The 17,812-nt window shown below is 43.5% G+C and overlaps 1 protein-coding gene across 1 annotated transcript in view; it reads left to right on the top strand.

Moving 5' to 3' along the window:
• The window catches only part of LOC116940097 (serine/threonine-protein kinase 33-like), a 70,924-nt gene that overhangs the window by 32,330 nt on the left and 20,782 nt on the right, over window positions 1–17,812 (top strand). Inside the window, exons 6-8 of the mRNA XM_032949431.2 lie at window positions 4,182–4,267; window positions 9,246–9,333; window positions 12,916–12,991. Coding sequence (XP_032805322.1) covers window positions 4,182–4,267; window positions 9,246–9,333; window positions 12,916–12,991 — 250 coding nt within the window. The remainder of the gene's footprint in view (window positions 1–4,181; window positions 4,268–9,245; window positions 9,334–12,915; window positions 12,992–17,812) is intronic.

Genomic DNA, 17,812 nt, shown 5'->3' with positions numbered 1-17,812 from the left:
CCTCACTGGGTCCATAAGACTTTTGTTAAGGCTAGTTCTATTAAGGATGTTTGGCCAGGTTCTTTTTTGTGTATTTGAGCTTATAGCAAGAAACGAGTGCCCAGAAAAAAGAACAAAAACAGCTCCTGTAGGCCTATGCGAGGGAAGAATACTCAAAACACTCAACTCCTGCAGAGATAGTTCAGAAGCATTCTCGATAGACTGGTTGTCACATGTTATCACTGCTGAAGTGGACTGATTTTTGAAAAGAAAATAATGCAGCTTGGTATTTTCAGCTTTAGTCATGAGCCTCATGCGGAGAAATCAGATTTCTCCCTGTGGAAATCACGCATTAACACATCACTCCACGCCTCCTCAGTACTCACGGCAGACAAAACAATCCTGCACTCCGTGAAAATGTCATTAAATGTGACTTTTAAAAATTAGCTTAAAAAAACAGAGGGCCACCTGGACAAATGGTGAAAAACGAACCCGAATAATTCCTTAATATGAAACTAATTGTGGCCTATGCAATATATGCACGTACAGGCCTTTGTCAGTCCACTGCTGGATGAGGGCCTTTCCCACACCGCGCAGGTCATGGGGGCTATTTGCCCATACATTACCACACTGCTCAGTGTGAGTCTGTGCAGGTGGGGTGCATCGATGTGGATCAGGGAAGCACAGGACCCACAATGGATGTTGCTGCACTGCCCTTCGCTGCTCACCATGTAGATTTGCAGCAGCCGATTACAACTTGTTGTGGATGGTGGTTGTTCATCCAAGCACTAATCAGGCTCAACCCTGCTTAGCTTGTAAGATCTGTTGAGAAATTGGCACATTCCAGATGAATTAGTCATATGCTGCACATAATGTACTCGAGTATGTATACTGCACTTGGAATTCTGCTGTCGAAAAATTAACATGAACAATTCTGTCACCTGATGATGCTCGTTGTAATTACTGGCGAAGCGTCGTACTCGAATTGTAAATGTTGTGGGTTTACTCTCCAACACACAACCGGCGTGCTGTACTAGTAACGAATTGGTATGTTTTGACCACGTGACAACCATTACAAATTTGCTGTGTCGTTGGTGGCAGGTTTAATTACGCATTTATATTTACGTGATCTAACCCAAAAAACCTCTATTATGAATAATATTGGTCGCGAAAGCCTACGTGTTTTACTGACCTGAAGAGCCGTTTCTGTGTAATGTGCCCTTGCAAAAAGCAGCCTCCACAGTGGATATCCAAATGAGATTACGGCTGAAAGTAACCAATTTTTTATTAGATAAATTAGCTCCCGCTGTATTTTGGGGCCTGACTGGCCTGTGTCTGTGCGTTAGAGTGCACGTGGTTTTTGCACTTTGGAGTCTAGAGAGGGTCACTCTTTATTGTTTCCCGCAGAGAGAAAATAGTACATATGTTTAAAGTCTGACGTCTCATACGTGCAGTACAACGTCGCATATCCGACTTGCCAGAGATTGAGCTAAAGGCGGATTTTCTGCAAGGTCGGATATGTGAAAATCCCTAGAAATGTTGTACCGTGCAAAATTCAAGCGCAAAACTGCTTTAAGCGTGGTACTTCAGAAGTTAGGGAATGTACGTGAGCTTAAGGACACCTGACTGCATGTGAAAGGGTCAGATGTGTGAACAGCCGAGAAAATAAGAGTTGCACTACGCACACATACTGCACTGGGCGTGGGCGGTTAATCGGAGAGGACAGACATGTGACAGTCAATTATGTGACGTTCTAATATCTGTATCCCGATCTCTTAGATCCACGCATTACCTGCAAATGTGACGTTTATATGAGCTGTTGATTTCCTGTAATAACATGCGGAAATTAAATCACTGCCACGTATACCTAAAAAAGACAATAACGCGATTTTAGCGACACATCGAGTGGAAAGATAGCTCAAGAAAGCGCTAAGGCACGAGCACGTGAACAACGCAACTGATACAAATACTGCAAACAACAGCTTGAAATAACGAAGAAAAATACTTTCTGGATTCTTAAGATTCAGTTTAAATGATAAAGGCTCCAGAAGCCAAACTGAAGAAAAGTATCGACGATCCTAAGAGTAGCAAGGAGAGACATCTCAAGCCAGCTTGTGTGGTTCCATTGTTTGTGTCTCGTGTTTATGGAAGTGGGATTGAGTTGTTGTTGTTGTGTTGCGCGTTGTTATCCGGGTTAATCTGGGTTTATGTGTGGGTGTGTTGTTGAATATTTCACAGTAGTTGCTGGTTTGTTTTATTATTTTATGGAGTAATGTAATGTTTTATTGACGTATTGTCGAGAGACACTATAAACATTTCACCTAATGTTGTAACTGCAGTAATGAAACCAAGTTGCATGAGCACAAGATGCCAACAAAAAATATTTGATACAAAAACATGCTTCAAAATTTTAACCTATTTTTGGACTAATTATTAAACATCATTCTTATATACTAAATTTTGTTGGCATAGCATTACGAGGTATGACTCCACTGGACACTTCGTAGGGAGGATGTCTTTATGGACATTTATTAAATACTAGCTCGTATGCCCGTCCTAGGATGGAAGCTGTAATATTTTACGGAAAAATCGAGCTTAGTTTAATTGTATCTTGTGCAAATTTAATGGCAGTAAATCTTGCACGAAAGTATGTCATCAAACACTTCACCGCATTTCACTGTAGCACTGTACTAATGGCAGTGATTCTTGCACAAAACGCCGTCATAAAACACCTCACTTCATATCACTGTAGCACTGTATATAACTGACCTTCAATTTGTTCAAATTCACTGCTCTGATACTTGATTCTCTTCTGCTTTCGGTCGCGGTGGCACAGTGGTTCACACGCCCGAGCAACACCCCGGCCAACTGAATTTGATTCCTGACCGTCGCTACTCTCGGTGGCGAGCGATATGTGAAGCGGTCCTGGGCCTTCCAGAGTTCGACTCTGTCTTAAAAGTGTAAAAAAAAACTCCAGCACTTGAGGCAATCAAAATCGGTCAGGTTTTGGTGCTGGTCACATCACCCTTATCAGGTGCTCGCTTTCAGCACTTAGACCTAACAGACAATGGCTTGACAACGGCATCAGAGGCTGGTGCCAGGAAGATGTGGCCCTCCTCGAGCATATTGGCACAAGACAGGAAAGTGGAAACAAATGATGAAATATGCAATGGACACCTACGGCCCATGGAACGTGATGATCATGATGATAATGTCAGCACTGACCCCTACAGTATGTTAAAGTGCAGTCTGTTAAAGGCTGTGCAGGCGATATTTGTACTTAATACGATAGGATATTTGCACATCTTTTGCCACCAGTTAGATGATGTGAAATGTGAGTCTATACCGCCACCTGCTGAGTGGCACGTAAAATATGGAATTTAAAATCAAAGCGTCGCTGACACGTCTACACACAGGACATTAGTTCACATTCTTCATATATATTTTAAACCTGGAGCCTATTAAATAAAAAAATATATCCTTATTCGTGATGAAAACTGCATAGCCTGGAGCGCTGTTGGCTCACGCTGTTTTTTTTATATTTCTGTCCAAGAGAAAAAAATTCGACTCAAAATTTGTTTCTGAGTGCCGTTAGGCCATGGAGGGGGCTAATGCCAAAGATGGCAAAACTCGAAGAAGCCGCACGTGGTTCCAGCTTTGCTGTAGAGTGCCCGTCTCTTTGATTGCCAGCAGGAGAGGCTCAGATAGATCGCATTTGCTCGGGCATCGGAGAAGACTCGGAGGTGGGCGCTGCGGGAGGTCAATCTCAAGACCTTGAGTAAGGGCATGAGGTCGGGCATAAGCTGTCTCATGGTTTTCCCGTGCTATTTGCAGGGACCTCTGATGAGACTCCCACAGCCATCCTTAAGATGTGTTAGTGAAGCCCACGTGATGTCCGCTGTAGCAAGGGTCCCGTTAAACAAAAGGTTGTTTGATAAATAGAACCCCTCCACAGGGGAATGCTGATAGCCGAAGGGTAGCTTATAGGTATGTTAATGACTCATCGATCCAAATATATAGTTACCGTAATGATACATACCAGAAATTGAGTGTGTTAACAATCGACTGTTTACAATACGTACAAATGACGTGGAAAGTTATGTTATCGTTTTACATTTAGGTTAACGGAGTGGACAAAACCGTAAAAATGTCAAGAGCGTGTACCGTGGTGGTGAATAATTCTCGCTTGGTGATGGCACCAGACATCGTGCACCGGGACCTGAAGCTGGAAAACATTCTGGCGAAGAGCAGCGAGCCGCACGAGGGAATCGACCACCTCGACATTCGGGTAAAGTCCCCCTGTTGTCCCCTGGGCCCCCAGCTGAGCGCACAGGAGGCAGCCACTTCAACACAGGGATCATCGCCATATCCTCCAGAGTAAAGGCACGGCCGCTGCACCCAGTTGGCTTGAGCGTGAGTCTGCAGTTTCGTTGCATGACGTAGTAATTAATTCGTACGCGGTGCAAATCCAAATACATTTCCGAGACCAATGCAGCACAATCACCAACACTTGGACGGTTGTCTAAATCAGTGGTGTTCTGTTGCATCACTCGCCGTATTATTCTACTGATAGCTGTGGCGGGGGGGGGGGACCATGGTTCAAGTGCGACTTACAATCAGATGGTTGTAAATTAAAGTTCTGGGTTTGGCAGATGGACTTGGGGTTTTATCCTCTTGGTGAGACACCTTTTGAGTGAAGCCAACAATGGAATTACCAGCCCCAATTAGCGATGAGCACTGCCCCCTCGGTTGAGTGCGTATCTTGCTGCATGTTTTCACAAAGGGCATTATCGCTCTTTCGCGAAGTTGTGACACTGGCTAATGATGTACAGGTTGTGAGTTCTCACCCCGACGAGGGTCAGCAGTCCATCTTTCTGCATGTGTCACTAAGGCGAGCACCAACTGGGATGTCAATAATGGTTGTCTTATGAAGGGACCGGCCTCTCCTTGGGGAATGTGCGATATCTACAGTTGAGCAGTGTCCAAAGTTTAAAAGAACATGGGAACGCAGAGTTTAGTCTTTTAGATATTTATATATACATCAAATTTATAGCGTGCATACAGGTTTAAGCTGTGCTACTACACATCAGATGTGGACTGAAATAGTACGTCCTTTATTTTAACCTCACACATATGAAGTTAGGTTATATTATTATTTATAACAATATAATTTCACATGACGTTCATGGAAATTATCCCCCTATGGAACTGCGCAGGGAAGATTGTGCATGCTTGAGAGGGCGCAGGTTCAGTTAAAGCTGCCTCACTCAAATTTCAAAATCCTCTAATTGGATTCTATAATTGGCACCTTTAATTTTTATTTCTCCCACCCCCCCCCCCTCCCATGTTTATTTTGAGACCCCTATGCTGCACGGCCCCTAATTGGCTCCTAATTTGCCTTCTAATTGGCCATTGCAGCTGCTGAAAAGTCCTCCACCATGTTAACTCAGCATTTAAAGCTGGGCCTAGTGCTGCTGCCGATTTTGGGGTTAAATGCGGCCAGGCGAAATGTTTGTTCCCCAAACTCAAGTGTGTGCCGAGGGAGTCATGGTGCATTACCGAGGTCAGATTTTATTTTTTGTTCTCTCCCACTCCTGGGGGTTATCTCCACGGAGGGGTGCTTGGAACTCATCACGCAAGCCTCATTTTGCTTTCCCACCTACAACTTTGTGCATGCGAGCCTTTGTGGCCATTACATGCGCAGGGCATAGTAATGAAAGAGGGCGGTTGTCTGCAGAAGTTCATTAAATCTTAGTTATTAATGCAAGCCAATAACGGAGTGTGGGTTTACATATGATTGAGCACACACACACTTGTACAGTAGTGGATACTTTATAGGTTTTTTTTTTTAATCTTTGCTCATGCACACATACGCCTACGTGCCGTACCGGTTTATTGGTGCAAGTTGGTGTGGTTTTGGAGACAATTGAGGAATTTGTGTGGGTTTTAAGATGAGGTGTTATAGATTGAGTAATGCTTTTATGTGTGGCACCTTTAACAGCTTTTTGTCTTCAGAACTGTTTTTCGTGTTGAGGTTGTTTTCTTTACCCGCACCTCCGATTAGCACAGTTGGCTACGTACGGTGCAAAATAAGTCCAAAACACATACATGCATGCGGCGTTCTAAATCGAATAATATGTTATCATGGCATAAGTGTGTTTTATAGTAAGCCAGAATTCACAGTTTGTCGCTGTTCAACTGAGAAAGGGTGCTCATACCTGTCGGTGGCCCTGAGTGAGTGGTGCAAATTCCACATTCCTATGTTGGGGGCCAGTTTTCGCTCCAGTACAACCGTGACGATTGCTTGCTATAATTTACTAAACGTAACATAATTCACTTCTGTGTAAAGTGTTGGTACATCATTACACCTAAGACCACAATGGCAAAATATACGCAGCAAAAAACTGCACCTGAACGTGCTTCTTTGCAGAGTAAAAAAAAAACACACCCCCAGCAAATGACATAAAGTCACGTAGAAGGGAAACGATAAAATTATTTTAATAAAATTATTTTAATAAATTATTTTATTAAAATTATTTTATTGTTTCCCTTCTACGTGGTGACTTTACCGAAAGAACCAAGAATATGAATCCCTGCAGTCACGAAAGCTTTAAATCAAGACATTACTTGTATTATATATTTTATTTTATGTTAAGCAAAATTTGCATTCCGCACACTTTGCCTCCGAGCAGCATATGTGGTGTATGCATTTATATGCAGGTATGAATTCCAGCATCCAGAGACACCTTTGTATTTGATGCTGTATGAAAATAAATGCACCACATTGTATATTAATTCTCAGAGAGCAGGGAGGCGGGGTGGAAACGATTCCACAGAGGCGTCATTGCATCTGGAGGTGTAAAGTTTTGTGTCACTTAATACAGCTCCAATTATTCTGCAAATGACTCAAACATTTAATAATGCAAAGTAATGGTTGCCAAGCTGATTTGTGTAACGTGTGAGTCATTATTATATTAAGCAGATGCATCAAGCCATGATTGTTCATCTGCCGGTCCGTGCATCATTATGTGCATGTTTGTGAGTGCCAAAATTATTGATAATGTTACAAGTCACCGTGACAGACATAGGGGAGGAATGATTATTTTAAGCAGGTGGATAAGTATGAGCTGGGGGATTTTTTTTACACGACGCATTTTTTTAAAAACGAACCCCTACAAACTGAAATCAGACACCACAGGCATCTTCGGTTTGAGTTCCAAATGCCGGCAAGTATCAAGGAAATGAGCAATACTTTCGAATTTTTCACAATATTCGAACTTATTTACACTTCAAAAATTATATTTGTAAACAGTTTTAAAATACGAGGTCGGTAAATCAAATAAAACACTCTAGAATGCATATGGAGGACATTTTAATGTTGTCAAGAATATATAAAGCCACTGTAGGTTATTCTAGTAAAACAAACATATAAAGGCATTCATGAATGCCTTTGCCATTAGGCTTCTCTCATAGCTGTGGTAGTTTGCTGAATTTTTGTTTCCGATTTTTTTTTAAAAGGTCCAGGTCAATGCTAATGCCCAGCATTGGTCACCAGTTCACTTTCAAAAGTGCAGCCACATGAAAAGAAAAAGGCATCTAAAATGTAGTTAGGATTTTAAGACCGCCTCCAATTTGGAAAACGCGTACAGGATCCTCGGCTATTCACAACTCAAGTAGTTAGGGCATTCATGAGGCCAAGTGAAAACATAAACGAAACACCTCTCGCTACAGCAAAGGCTTTTTTTATGGCCAAGGAGGTGTACTATACTAACACCATTATCACAAAATAATGAGTTACAACAATGGGTGCTTTCACTTGATTCTGGGCTCTCAAGGTAAAAATGTATTTCCATCCGCAGCTCCGAGTCCAACACTGGGGGGATTGGCGAGTTCTGTATAAATGTTGGGTGTTCTTTAGACCAGCAGAGGGAACCCCTCTGGATTCGCCGATTGAAGAGGCCGAGTCGCATTGGTCTTGCTCGCTGGCGTCGGGCACGTGCACGTTGATCTTGCCAAACGCTAACCCCAGGCGCTGGGAAAACGATTGTCGAAGTTGAGTGTGAAGATCGCAACGGTGGAAACAGAAGTTGGGGCTCTTCGATTGCCTCCCTTAGCGCACGACGCCGAAAAACGGGAGCTCGGATTGAAATGAAAGAAGAACAAAAGCGATTGCACGAGCGAAGGGCTGCGGATACACGACGAGGCAGCTAGGGGCTAAGAGCTGGAATAGAGTACCATCTGTAAAATACACTAACGCCGACCGCAAAGTGAGATGCAAAAGAAACGAAGGGTAAAAAACAAATTTGGCAGCAAAACAACAATAATTGACGGGAATATTTGTCCATTTTATTTTTTTACTAGCCGTAGAGAGAGCAAATTATTATGTGGGCCCTTTTGGATTGGTTGTGGAATAAAGTTTTTTTTTGCGTGGCTGTGATCGTTCTGCATAATTGACCTCGCAGAGATGCACGGCTTTACGCATTGGTTCATGCACGCACGAACCTAGAGCCTTTGTTCAATCCACTGCTGGATAAAGGCCTCCCCACTGCACTCACTAAGGACTGTTTTGACTTGGGGAAAATGTCCGTACTAATACAATTGTAATGATATATATAACCCTTGATCAATCCACTGCTGGACGAAAGTCTGGCGGTTGTTGGACCATACTTCACCACACCGGTCAGTCCGACTGAATAAATAATAGCCAGCGTACAGCCGTGATGGCTGCCTAATGGGCGTCAATTAACGAGCAGCCCAACAACGGTCCAGGGGAATTGCTTTGCGATTTGGCGCACGTGGAAGCGGTTCTGTATGCGGCGCGCACAGGCGACGGACGCGCTGCTGTGCTGTAAATACTCAGCGAAGGGAACGGGCGTGCGCTCGTGGATGGCTGATTTTCAGGAGGAACGCGGGGGGACACGAAACGCACAAAAGAAAGACGGCAAGAGGCCCGCTCGGGAGGGGCTGTGGGCACCAGCACAAGGATGAAGGGTAGAAAGGAAGAAGAAGTGGGGGGGGGGGGAAATCCAAAGCCCTTCTCTCATTCATTTTTAAATAAAGGCAGCGTCCGCGCATCTTTGTCAGCGGAAAGGGGGCCGGTGCGCTAATTAGCTCCGCAGAGTCCCATTAAGCGGGCGAGGCCCACAGAACGGAGCACCCCGGCCTCTCCGCCGCTCACCCTTTAATCAGCCGGCCACCGAGCGGCGCGTGGGGAAGCACGGCTCTCTCGCTCTCTCTCGCTCCATATCAATCCACCCGCCCCACAGGTGACGGACTTTGGGCTGTCGGCGGTGCGGGAGGGGAATGGAGCTGCCTCGATGCTTCAGTCTCCGTGCGGAACGCCCATCTACATGGGTAGGGCAACGCCTGCCCTTTGTCCGAGTCCTCTGCTTCACCGTTGCCCTCCCCTTCACTTAAATCTGCATGTCTCTCCATCTTTCGATGATTCCATGCCAAAAAAGTATTTGTCATTAACCCTGTACGCAGTCACTGTCTTTGACTCTGGGCCTAATTTATCTGTTATTTTATTGATTTATATTTTGCAATATCTCCCCCCTCGGTTATCAGTGTGGTACAACTCTCTCTCTCACTGTCTGTTTCTTTAATAACCAAGCTTTGGCATGCAATTATAATGAAGTATTTTTGCATTTGAGTTTTATTCATTCGACCCCAGCTGCTATATTAATGCTAAACTTTTCTCGTACGTAAACTCGTACGAATGTGAATTTCAATATGACTTTTAACTCGTACAAAACAACAATTGCCACATGTTTGCAAGTCTTCGTTAATGACGTTTTGTTATGCCCATGATGAACAAAAGATGAGACGTATCAACAGGAAAATGTAATAATACGATCATTTAGTATCAGCTGTTTCACTCGTATCCTATACTCAATAAAAACCCTCCAGGATTGTTTTGTTAAAATGTCCCATATAACCTTGCGGTGAATGTGAAATGTCTGTGGGACTTGAATCAAATCTCCTTTGGATCCATAAAGTATTTCGGTCTTGGGGGACTACTGTAGGGAATGTTCATTAGGATGAAATATATGATTTTCCGTTAATAACGGTGTGGGTTTGCGTAGCATTTCATAAAGGTGGGCAATATCAGTCCATATATTAACAGAAACCTACACGTACAACCCCTTCCTCACTACGCGAGATTCAGCCTCTGGTCAGTCTACTCTATAAGGTAATGCATCTCGTTCTGCTCTTATCAGGCCTCGTTTGAGTGCTGCGAGGTAGGAAGGAGCCATACCCATCGCAACTCAAGAGTCAACACTCCCAATGTCCTGTTCTGCAGTCTTGCAGTGTGTGCAGAGTGACAGATACAGCTTATTACTGATATTGATGCGTTGATGACGTTCTGCCAAGTTGCTATGGCCGTAGGCTTTCCGTTTTAATAATGCGTTTGTTTTAACCCATGCCTGCCCAAGAGACCCACACAACATGCCAAGTCCTTGTGGAGCATCAGCAGCGGGCCTTTGTGCTGCTGCACAAGGACTGCTTTTCATTAACGCGGAATGCTCACCTCGTTTGAACAGCATCATCCTATGTGCCGAGTCTTTTATCAATCCACTGATGGGTTACTGCCTCCCCACACCTTTCAGTCAGGGAGGGTGATTGACCATACCACGCTGGTGAGTGCAGGTTAGTGAAGGGATTGACTAGGACCGGTTCAGATATCACTTGCCATTCACATTAGCCAAAGCTGGGAATAAAACTCAGGATATCGGGTTCAGAGCGCACTGCGCTAACCACTGTGCCACCACTCCGATTATTTATCATATACGGCAAACATCGCGCAATCGAACGCAATGTTATTGTTAAGCTGTTTTTATTTGAGGAAAATGAAAAGGTGTTAGTAGGTTAACGTGTATGTGTTTGAACAAACATAAGGATCTCCCATCCAAACTCGTAGTCTGATTGGCCAATTACTGTTTAGTGAGCACCTCGGAAGGCAGGAACAACAATGCACTGCGTGGTGGTGGTGGTGGTGTGACCAGCATCCACATTAGGATGCTGTTGTCGCACCATTGCAGATGTGAACACAATGCGCAAGATATTTGTGCTATGCTGAATCAACGTGGGAGAGGTGTGTTCTAGGCTGAGATACCATTTGCCAATGGTGTTGTATATCATGGTCACATATTAATTCCAAGCCACGGAGATCTTAGAGAGCAGTGTACAAACTCCATGCATGCACATATAACAATACGCTAATAATATACGTTTACATTATAATATAGCGTGTTTCTACATTAGCTTTATAATATAGTGCGTTTCACGCTATGTTATAAAGCTAGTTAGAGTTAAATAATAACATCTTTATCAATATTTATATATACTGCATATAGCAAAGGGTAAATTCCCATTAAGCATCTTCCTTAAATATGTTATTTAACGTGAGGTAACGTGATTTAACATGCAAACAATTTCCGTCTCTATTCACACTCGATTGTATAATCTTGTAATATTCTTGAGTCTCTGTTGAACAAAAACATTCATGTCCGAATGATCTTTCGCCGATGGTGAAGGTAAACAACAATAACAGCGTTATCGCTTAAATGTTCTGCAAAACCCTTCACAGTTTCAGAACCTTGCTTTGAAGAGCGCTGCATCCTCAACAAAGCGATACTCTGCAACTTTATTTTGTCAGTGGCCAAATATAAATGCATTTGAGCGTTATTTATATTAAAACGCACGTTGCAGCCGTTGCATTGACACCATAGGGCGCAAGTGTAAATTGCCGGTTTATAGAAGTAAGTGGCGCAAATGCCCTCACCGAAAGCACAGCGTCCGTTGCTGCTGGGATAGATATCGGTTCTCTTTGTGAGGCAGCAGTCTAAGACCCTGAAGGGTTCATAACTTCACTAAATCTGTTTGTCTTGCTTTCCCTGCAGGCGTCTCTATAATCGTTGAATCTGTTGGCTGCCTTGGAGGTCTTAATTCGGATCTCACGCCTGCATTTCACGAGTTTCTCACTGTACTCGCAGGCTGCTGCTGTGTTTTTATTGAGGGCTCTTTTTGCTTTTGTATACATATATATTTCCACACTTGCCACGTTTATTATGTGCAGAGTTAAGATTTTGAATATACGGTCCTGCTGTTCCAAGACTGTTGAATTGTAACCGAAGTGCATGCAAAGCTCGTTGTTAATTGGTGATCTTCATTTAACTTATTTGTGCGGGGAGACGTAAATAAAAGCATTCGATTGCTTGTTTCTTGCATCGAGCCCAGATTATTCACGACTGATGAAACCCCAGCTTCTAAGCACTGTTGGATTAGTGATGCGATGCATTGCAACGTCATTTCGATTTGCAATGCATTAAAATACGACCACTTCTCAAAAGAGAGCATAGGGTTCGGGAGGAGAATCCTGTAGCAAGGAGAAGAGGTGGTAAGCTGATGGGAAGGGGGCTAATAGGCAACGTAACTTAAACGAGGATGGCAGCGGAAATGTTGAATGGACAGGGGGCAATCACAGGGCAACGACCAGTGCAATGAACACCTGCTGCTTTGTACATATTAAAAATCAACGTCGTCGTCATCATCATCATTTGTCCCTTCCGAACGAATCTCGCCCATGGCTTTCTTTTTGCGTTGTCGGCAGTGTACCCGCTGCTTTCGATCTCAGTCACTTGTCTTCTCGCCGTTTTCTCACTGCCTCCATCGCCCTGGTTTGCTATCTAACCCTACTTGAGTTTGGACTTGAAAATGGAGATCATTGAAGAGTATGGACAGTCAAAGATAGGGATTTCAGACTCGGCTGGGGCGGGGGGTGGGGGGGGGGGAGGTGGGGCTGTCGTAGAGAGGGAGAAATTTCCCAGGGCCAACATAAGCTGCCCTTCCCGCAGATGGGCTCTTGAGGCCCCATTGTCGATGCATATTTACCAATGCACGTTAACGCTGGCGCTCTCCCGTACGTTCCCACAGCTCCCGAGGTGATCCAGAGCCAGGACTACAGCCAGCAGTGTGACGTGTGGAGCATCGGCGTCATCCTCTACATGCTGTAAGGCCCCCTCCTCCCCCTGCTCCCTTCACTGCAGCAGCAGCCCGAATAACTCTTAAGCTGAAAACGCTGCGACCACCAGCGTCAAGAACACCTGCTGCTTTGTGCATATTAAAAAAATCATTGTCATCATTTGTCCCTTCCGAAACGAATCTCCACCGTGGCTTTTTGTGTTGTCGGCAGTATAACCGCTGCTTTCGATCTTAGTCACTTGTCTTCTCGCCGTTTTACCACTGCCTCCATCGCCCTGGTTTGCTTTCCAACCCTACTCCTATATCCTTCCACTTTTGTGTTACGTCGACCCATACAGGATCCTGTCCAGGCTTGCATTAACAATGCGCCAGCTCAAATAAAACATGCTAGTATCACAGTCCACGAAGGGTGCCTCCCTCCACTCCGTTAGGAGACTTCACTTTATTAAGAAACATGCGCATGGTAACGGGCAAACGTTCGTGTAGATAGATTTGCACATTAGCTGTTTGCACTTATGCCTGCTTGCGCAAGGGGTTACATGATTACGCGCTTACATGGCTATAATTCTATTGGTGGCCATTCCATGGATAGACTGGGCCCCATTAATGGGAATGTGGAATTGCCACCGCTTGCTCGAGGCTCGTTTGATCCTGGAGACGTGTTGACTTAATTTTACAATTCGCTTGTAACACACATCAGACTGCTTCACAGTCAGAAAATGTCTAAATCATTCGAATGGTTCACATGGGGTGTCAGTTGGAAGATAATGATTACAGGGTTTTTAGAAAATATGGCGTATTCATGGAATGGGTCAGTGATTTGACACATACGCAAAAACAGAATGCACTAACGCCATCCCAGCCTGTGTGTCAGTGCGTCTGTGTGCATGTGACAACATCATCGTGGGAGCATTTCTGCAATTCTAGAAATGCTTCTATTTGATTCACAGTTCTAATTGGTTAACATTATATGCTCAAGTAAAAATCCACTTTGTAGTCATACTAACGATTGCCCACGTCTTTAACGTATCAGAATTGTACGCCCAAAATCGTGGAAATGCCCATAATTTCCGTATCCAGTAAAGTTAGGATAGCAATAGGATATCAATACATAGCAATAAATAAATAATTCCAGCCATTCTCAATCCACCCAAGGATGAAGGCCTATCCATACCGTGTCAGACGTGGCGGTTCTTTGGCCGTGCTTCATCACTCTGGTCAATGCGGGTTGGTGAAGTGTGAGTGCACCAGAACGACCGGTTAACGTATCACTCGCCACTTGATGCTGGCCATGGACAGGGATCGAACTCGGCTTGCTGGGTTCATAGCAGAGTGCACTAACCGTCGCGGGAGCGCTGCGACTGAATAGCAGTACTCTTCGAATTATTTTATTTTTTGTGTGATCTTAGCAATTAGGTAATGATGGGGTCTCCCCACACTAACCGCTCTCTGCACAGGGTTGATTCTGGGGTGTTGACTGGGCTGTTTCATGCCCGCTGCAATTGTTTCGCTCTCATCTGTAAGCCCCCCTGGCCAGCACGCGACGAGCGGCTGCCTCTCGCTTTCCGTTCTGCGGAGCGCCTCACCGCCGCGCTCTGCTGGAAACGTCTCTGAAGCCGACAGTGAGGTCCCGTTGGCGGGTTGCGAGTTAGATCCAATGCTCGAGGTGAACGAGTTACGTTGTAATCTTTCATCCGCCGTCGTGCAGTGGAAGATACTTTTCTTGGTTCGTAATTGGGCGTAATGAAGTGTGTGACCCACGCTCGCTAATGCACTATAAAGATGTGAGGCTTTAATCACGTGGACTGCTGATCATCTCGCCAGCGTGCAGCATAACAACTGGTTATTTAAGCCACTAGCAATTATCTTAACGACCCCTTTAAGGTCAGCTGCACGTAGCCTACAGTAGTGAAGACTTCAGATGCTTGCCCACATATCTCTCTTCTCTCTCAGCGTCAAGTCGCAACACTTCTAGTCATGTTAAGCAGTGGCGGGTCTTGGCTAGCCTAGATAATTGAGTTTACATCGTTCGTGGCCTTGTTAAAATTAGCAATCTTGTTTGATAGCGGAATATTCGAGTGTCATCAGTACCTCGGCAATGGAAGGATTTGCAAGCCGTGGGTTGTGCTGACATGCATTGTATTAATGCATGAAAAATTTAATTACGTGCATAAAGGGTAGGGCCAAAGGTTCCTTTTTCCCCGCTGCATTAGGCTCCTTTTATTTCAGGAGACAGACAGCCTGAGCCAATGTTGGATTGAAGTCTGGCGTGTTCGCAAAGGGGGTTAGTGACCAATTTGTGCGGCAAAAAAAAAATGCCTTTATAGTTTCATACCAATTACGGCTGTAAACTGAGACACTTTTGTTTTCAGTGAGGCTTTTCATTTCATACGGAGAAGCGCTGCCACTCAATTCATCACAAAGACAATGGATTTGCTTGATCAAAATACGAACTCCGAGGCTAAAAAAAAACATATTTAGGAGAGATCTGGGAGGGGGGTTTTCTTTGTTTGTAGCCGTCATTATACGTCGTTGGTTGGATAAAAAAATAGCCCCTGGAATGATGAAGACCATAGTTCACACGGACTTAAGAAAGTGCTCATTCTTAATTGGTTTCTTTTAAGTAAGGTGTGTGTTGTAAACCCTCCTCCACCCGACACAAACAATTAATAAATGTGCCACTTGAATCAAACGTGCCAAATGTATTACTGCTTCAGCAGCACACTACCGTTGTTGTTGTTGTTGGAGAGCACTCTTACGACATTTAGGTTTTTACAAAAAAACTATTTGACCAGGTAAGGCCCACTGAGCTATATAGCTCTTTTTCAGAAGCGACCTGGCCACAAATTATAACTCAACGAAGTGGCTTATCACGTGGACATTTATAGCCGCCAAATACTCTAAATGCACGCTTCTAAATGTGGAGAGGACCTGGAGAATAATCATCGCGATCATGGGGAGAACATGCCAACTCCAACTATACCGTAGGCATCAGGTCGGGAATCAAACCCAGGACCTCCCTGTGTACGAGGCGTGTTAGTTAACATCTTGCCACATTAGCGGTTATACGGCTCACGACCTTTCACTGGAGATTACATCCAGCATCATCAGGTTGTTAACAGGAGCTCAGATTTTGAGTGAAAGCCAACGTATACATTAAATACATTTCTTTCGAGTGAAGTATGGGTGTATTTATGTGCGGAGAGTAAATAATACATGCAAACAATAAACGATGAATTGTACCTCCGCGAAGGGAAAGAAAAGAAAGAAATACCTGTGCTTTTCATGTCATGATTGAAAAGTCACAAAAGCCACACGAGTTCGTGAGTGTCAAATAATTAGTTTAACACTTGTCTTGCTCCACATGCTCAACTGTGCCACCAGTCGTATATCATCCTGCCCTTAGCATGGCATTGCAAATATTTCACTCGATATGACATTGAATTGTCGCAAGTGACTTTAATTACTTGAAGAACGTGATGTTAATGGGTACATGTCGTTTCAAGCTTTGCATTTATGATCATTTGCTTATGTTTAACTCAAGAAAAATTACACTTTTTCAAAATAATGGCTTATTCTATGTTTGATGTTGTGGAATGAAAGGAAAACATTCCCCAAATGAGTTTGGTGAAATTTGGTTTGATATTTTTTTAAACGTTTTAAATATAATAATTATTATTAGCGATGCAGTGCTTATTATCGCACTTGCACTATGAGCGAGACCTGAGTTCAATTCCCCGTCACGACTAACATCATTGGCAAGTGATATTTGAATCAGTCCTGTGCACTTCTCCAAACCGCACCGACCAGCCTGGTGAAGTATGGTCAAACAACCCCCCATGACTGACACAGCATTGGGAAGCCTTCATCCACCAGTAGATTGACACGTAACTTTAATATATAATGGTTTGCATTATTAGTATTCAAATCGAAATAATTGTGTAAATAAACAGCCTTTTACATGTGTTTGAAATATAAACAGTGAATTCTATGTTTTTCTGCGGTCTGTCATCACAAGTTTTGGAAGTGGCTGTACTTGACATCACAAAAAAATATTATAATTTTTTTCTTTTAAAATCTCATAACCTAACTTTAAATTCAAAATGAGAGCACTTTACCTCATGTATATTTTCAAGAGATTATTGAGAAGTTGTTTAGACTCACAGGCATGCATTTGATAACCTTGCCAAAGCACTTAAGTCTGCCAATTGTCAACATTTTGTATTCGTGTAAATATATGCCCACAGAAGCAGATGGGACGGCCAATACTTTGGACGAATATAATCAATATGAGGCAACATCTGGTGGTTAAACGGTTAAAAAAGTACTGCTCATAATAAAAGATGAAATGCAGACTTCTGCATTATACAAGCTTCCCTGTGAGTAATTCATCAGCATTGCGACAGTTTCGTAATATATTATTGATAATGTCATGACGTGGATTTTGTTTAAACTTCCCTCCTGTTTGCCACATTTCACAGATAAGTGTAGACATTAAAGGGACTCTTTAAATTCAAGTCCCGGATTGATGTCACATTTGTATTATCAACGTGCTCTGCTTGTGTTTTATCTTACCGCAAACACAGGTACACATTTCTCATGCAAGAAATCCCAGTGCTTTGCTTGCTGGTATAAATAACGGAGCAACTGCCGCCTGTATGCTGGTACACAGAAACAATTTCTACTTATGATTGCGGTAATTGTAACAAAGTAGGGGTGCCTGTTGCAATGCCATAGCTTTTATTTGGTTTAACTGTCTATTAGAGCATTAAACTTAGTTCAGTTTTCCTTGTACCTTAATGAGCACTGTCTGGTCTTCATCTTCAATGCAGATATTGAAACATTGAAA

Source organism: Petromyzon marinus, chromosome 7, assembly GCF_048934315.1.
Source record: "Petromyzon marinus isolate PM22_M1 ecotype Great Lakes invasive population chromosome 7, UKy_Petmar_22M1.pri1.0, whole genome shotgun sequence".
NCBI lineage: Eukaryota > Metazoa > Chordata > Hyperoartia > Petromyzontiformes > Petromyzontidae > Petromyzon > Petromyzon marinus.
Note: the sequence above shows the minus strand (reverse complement) of the source record. Positions and strands in the feature narration are given on the sequence as shown.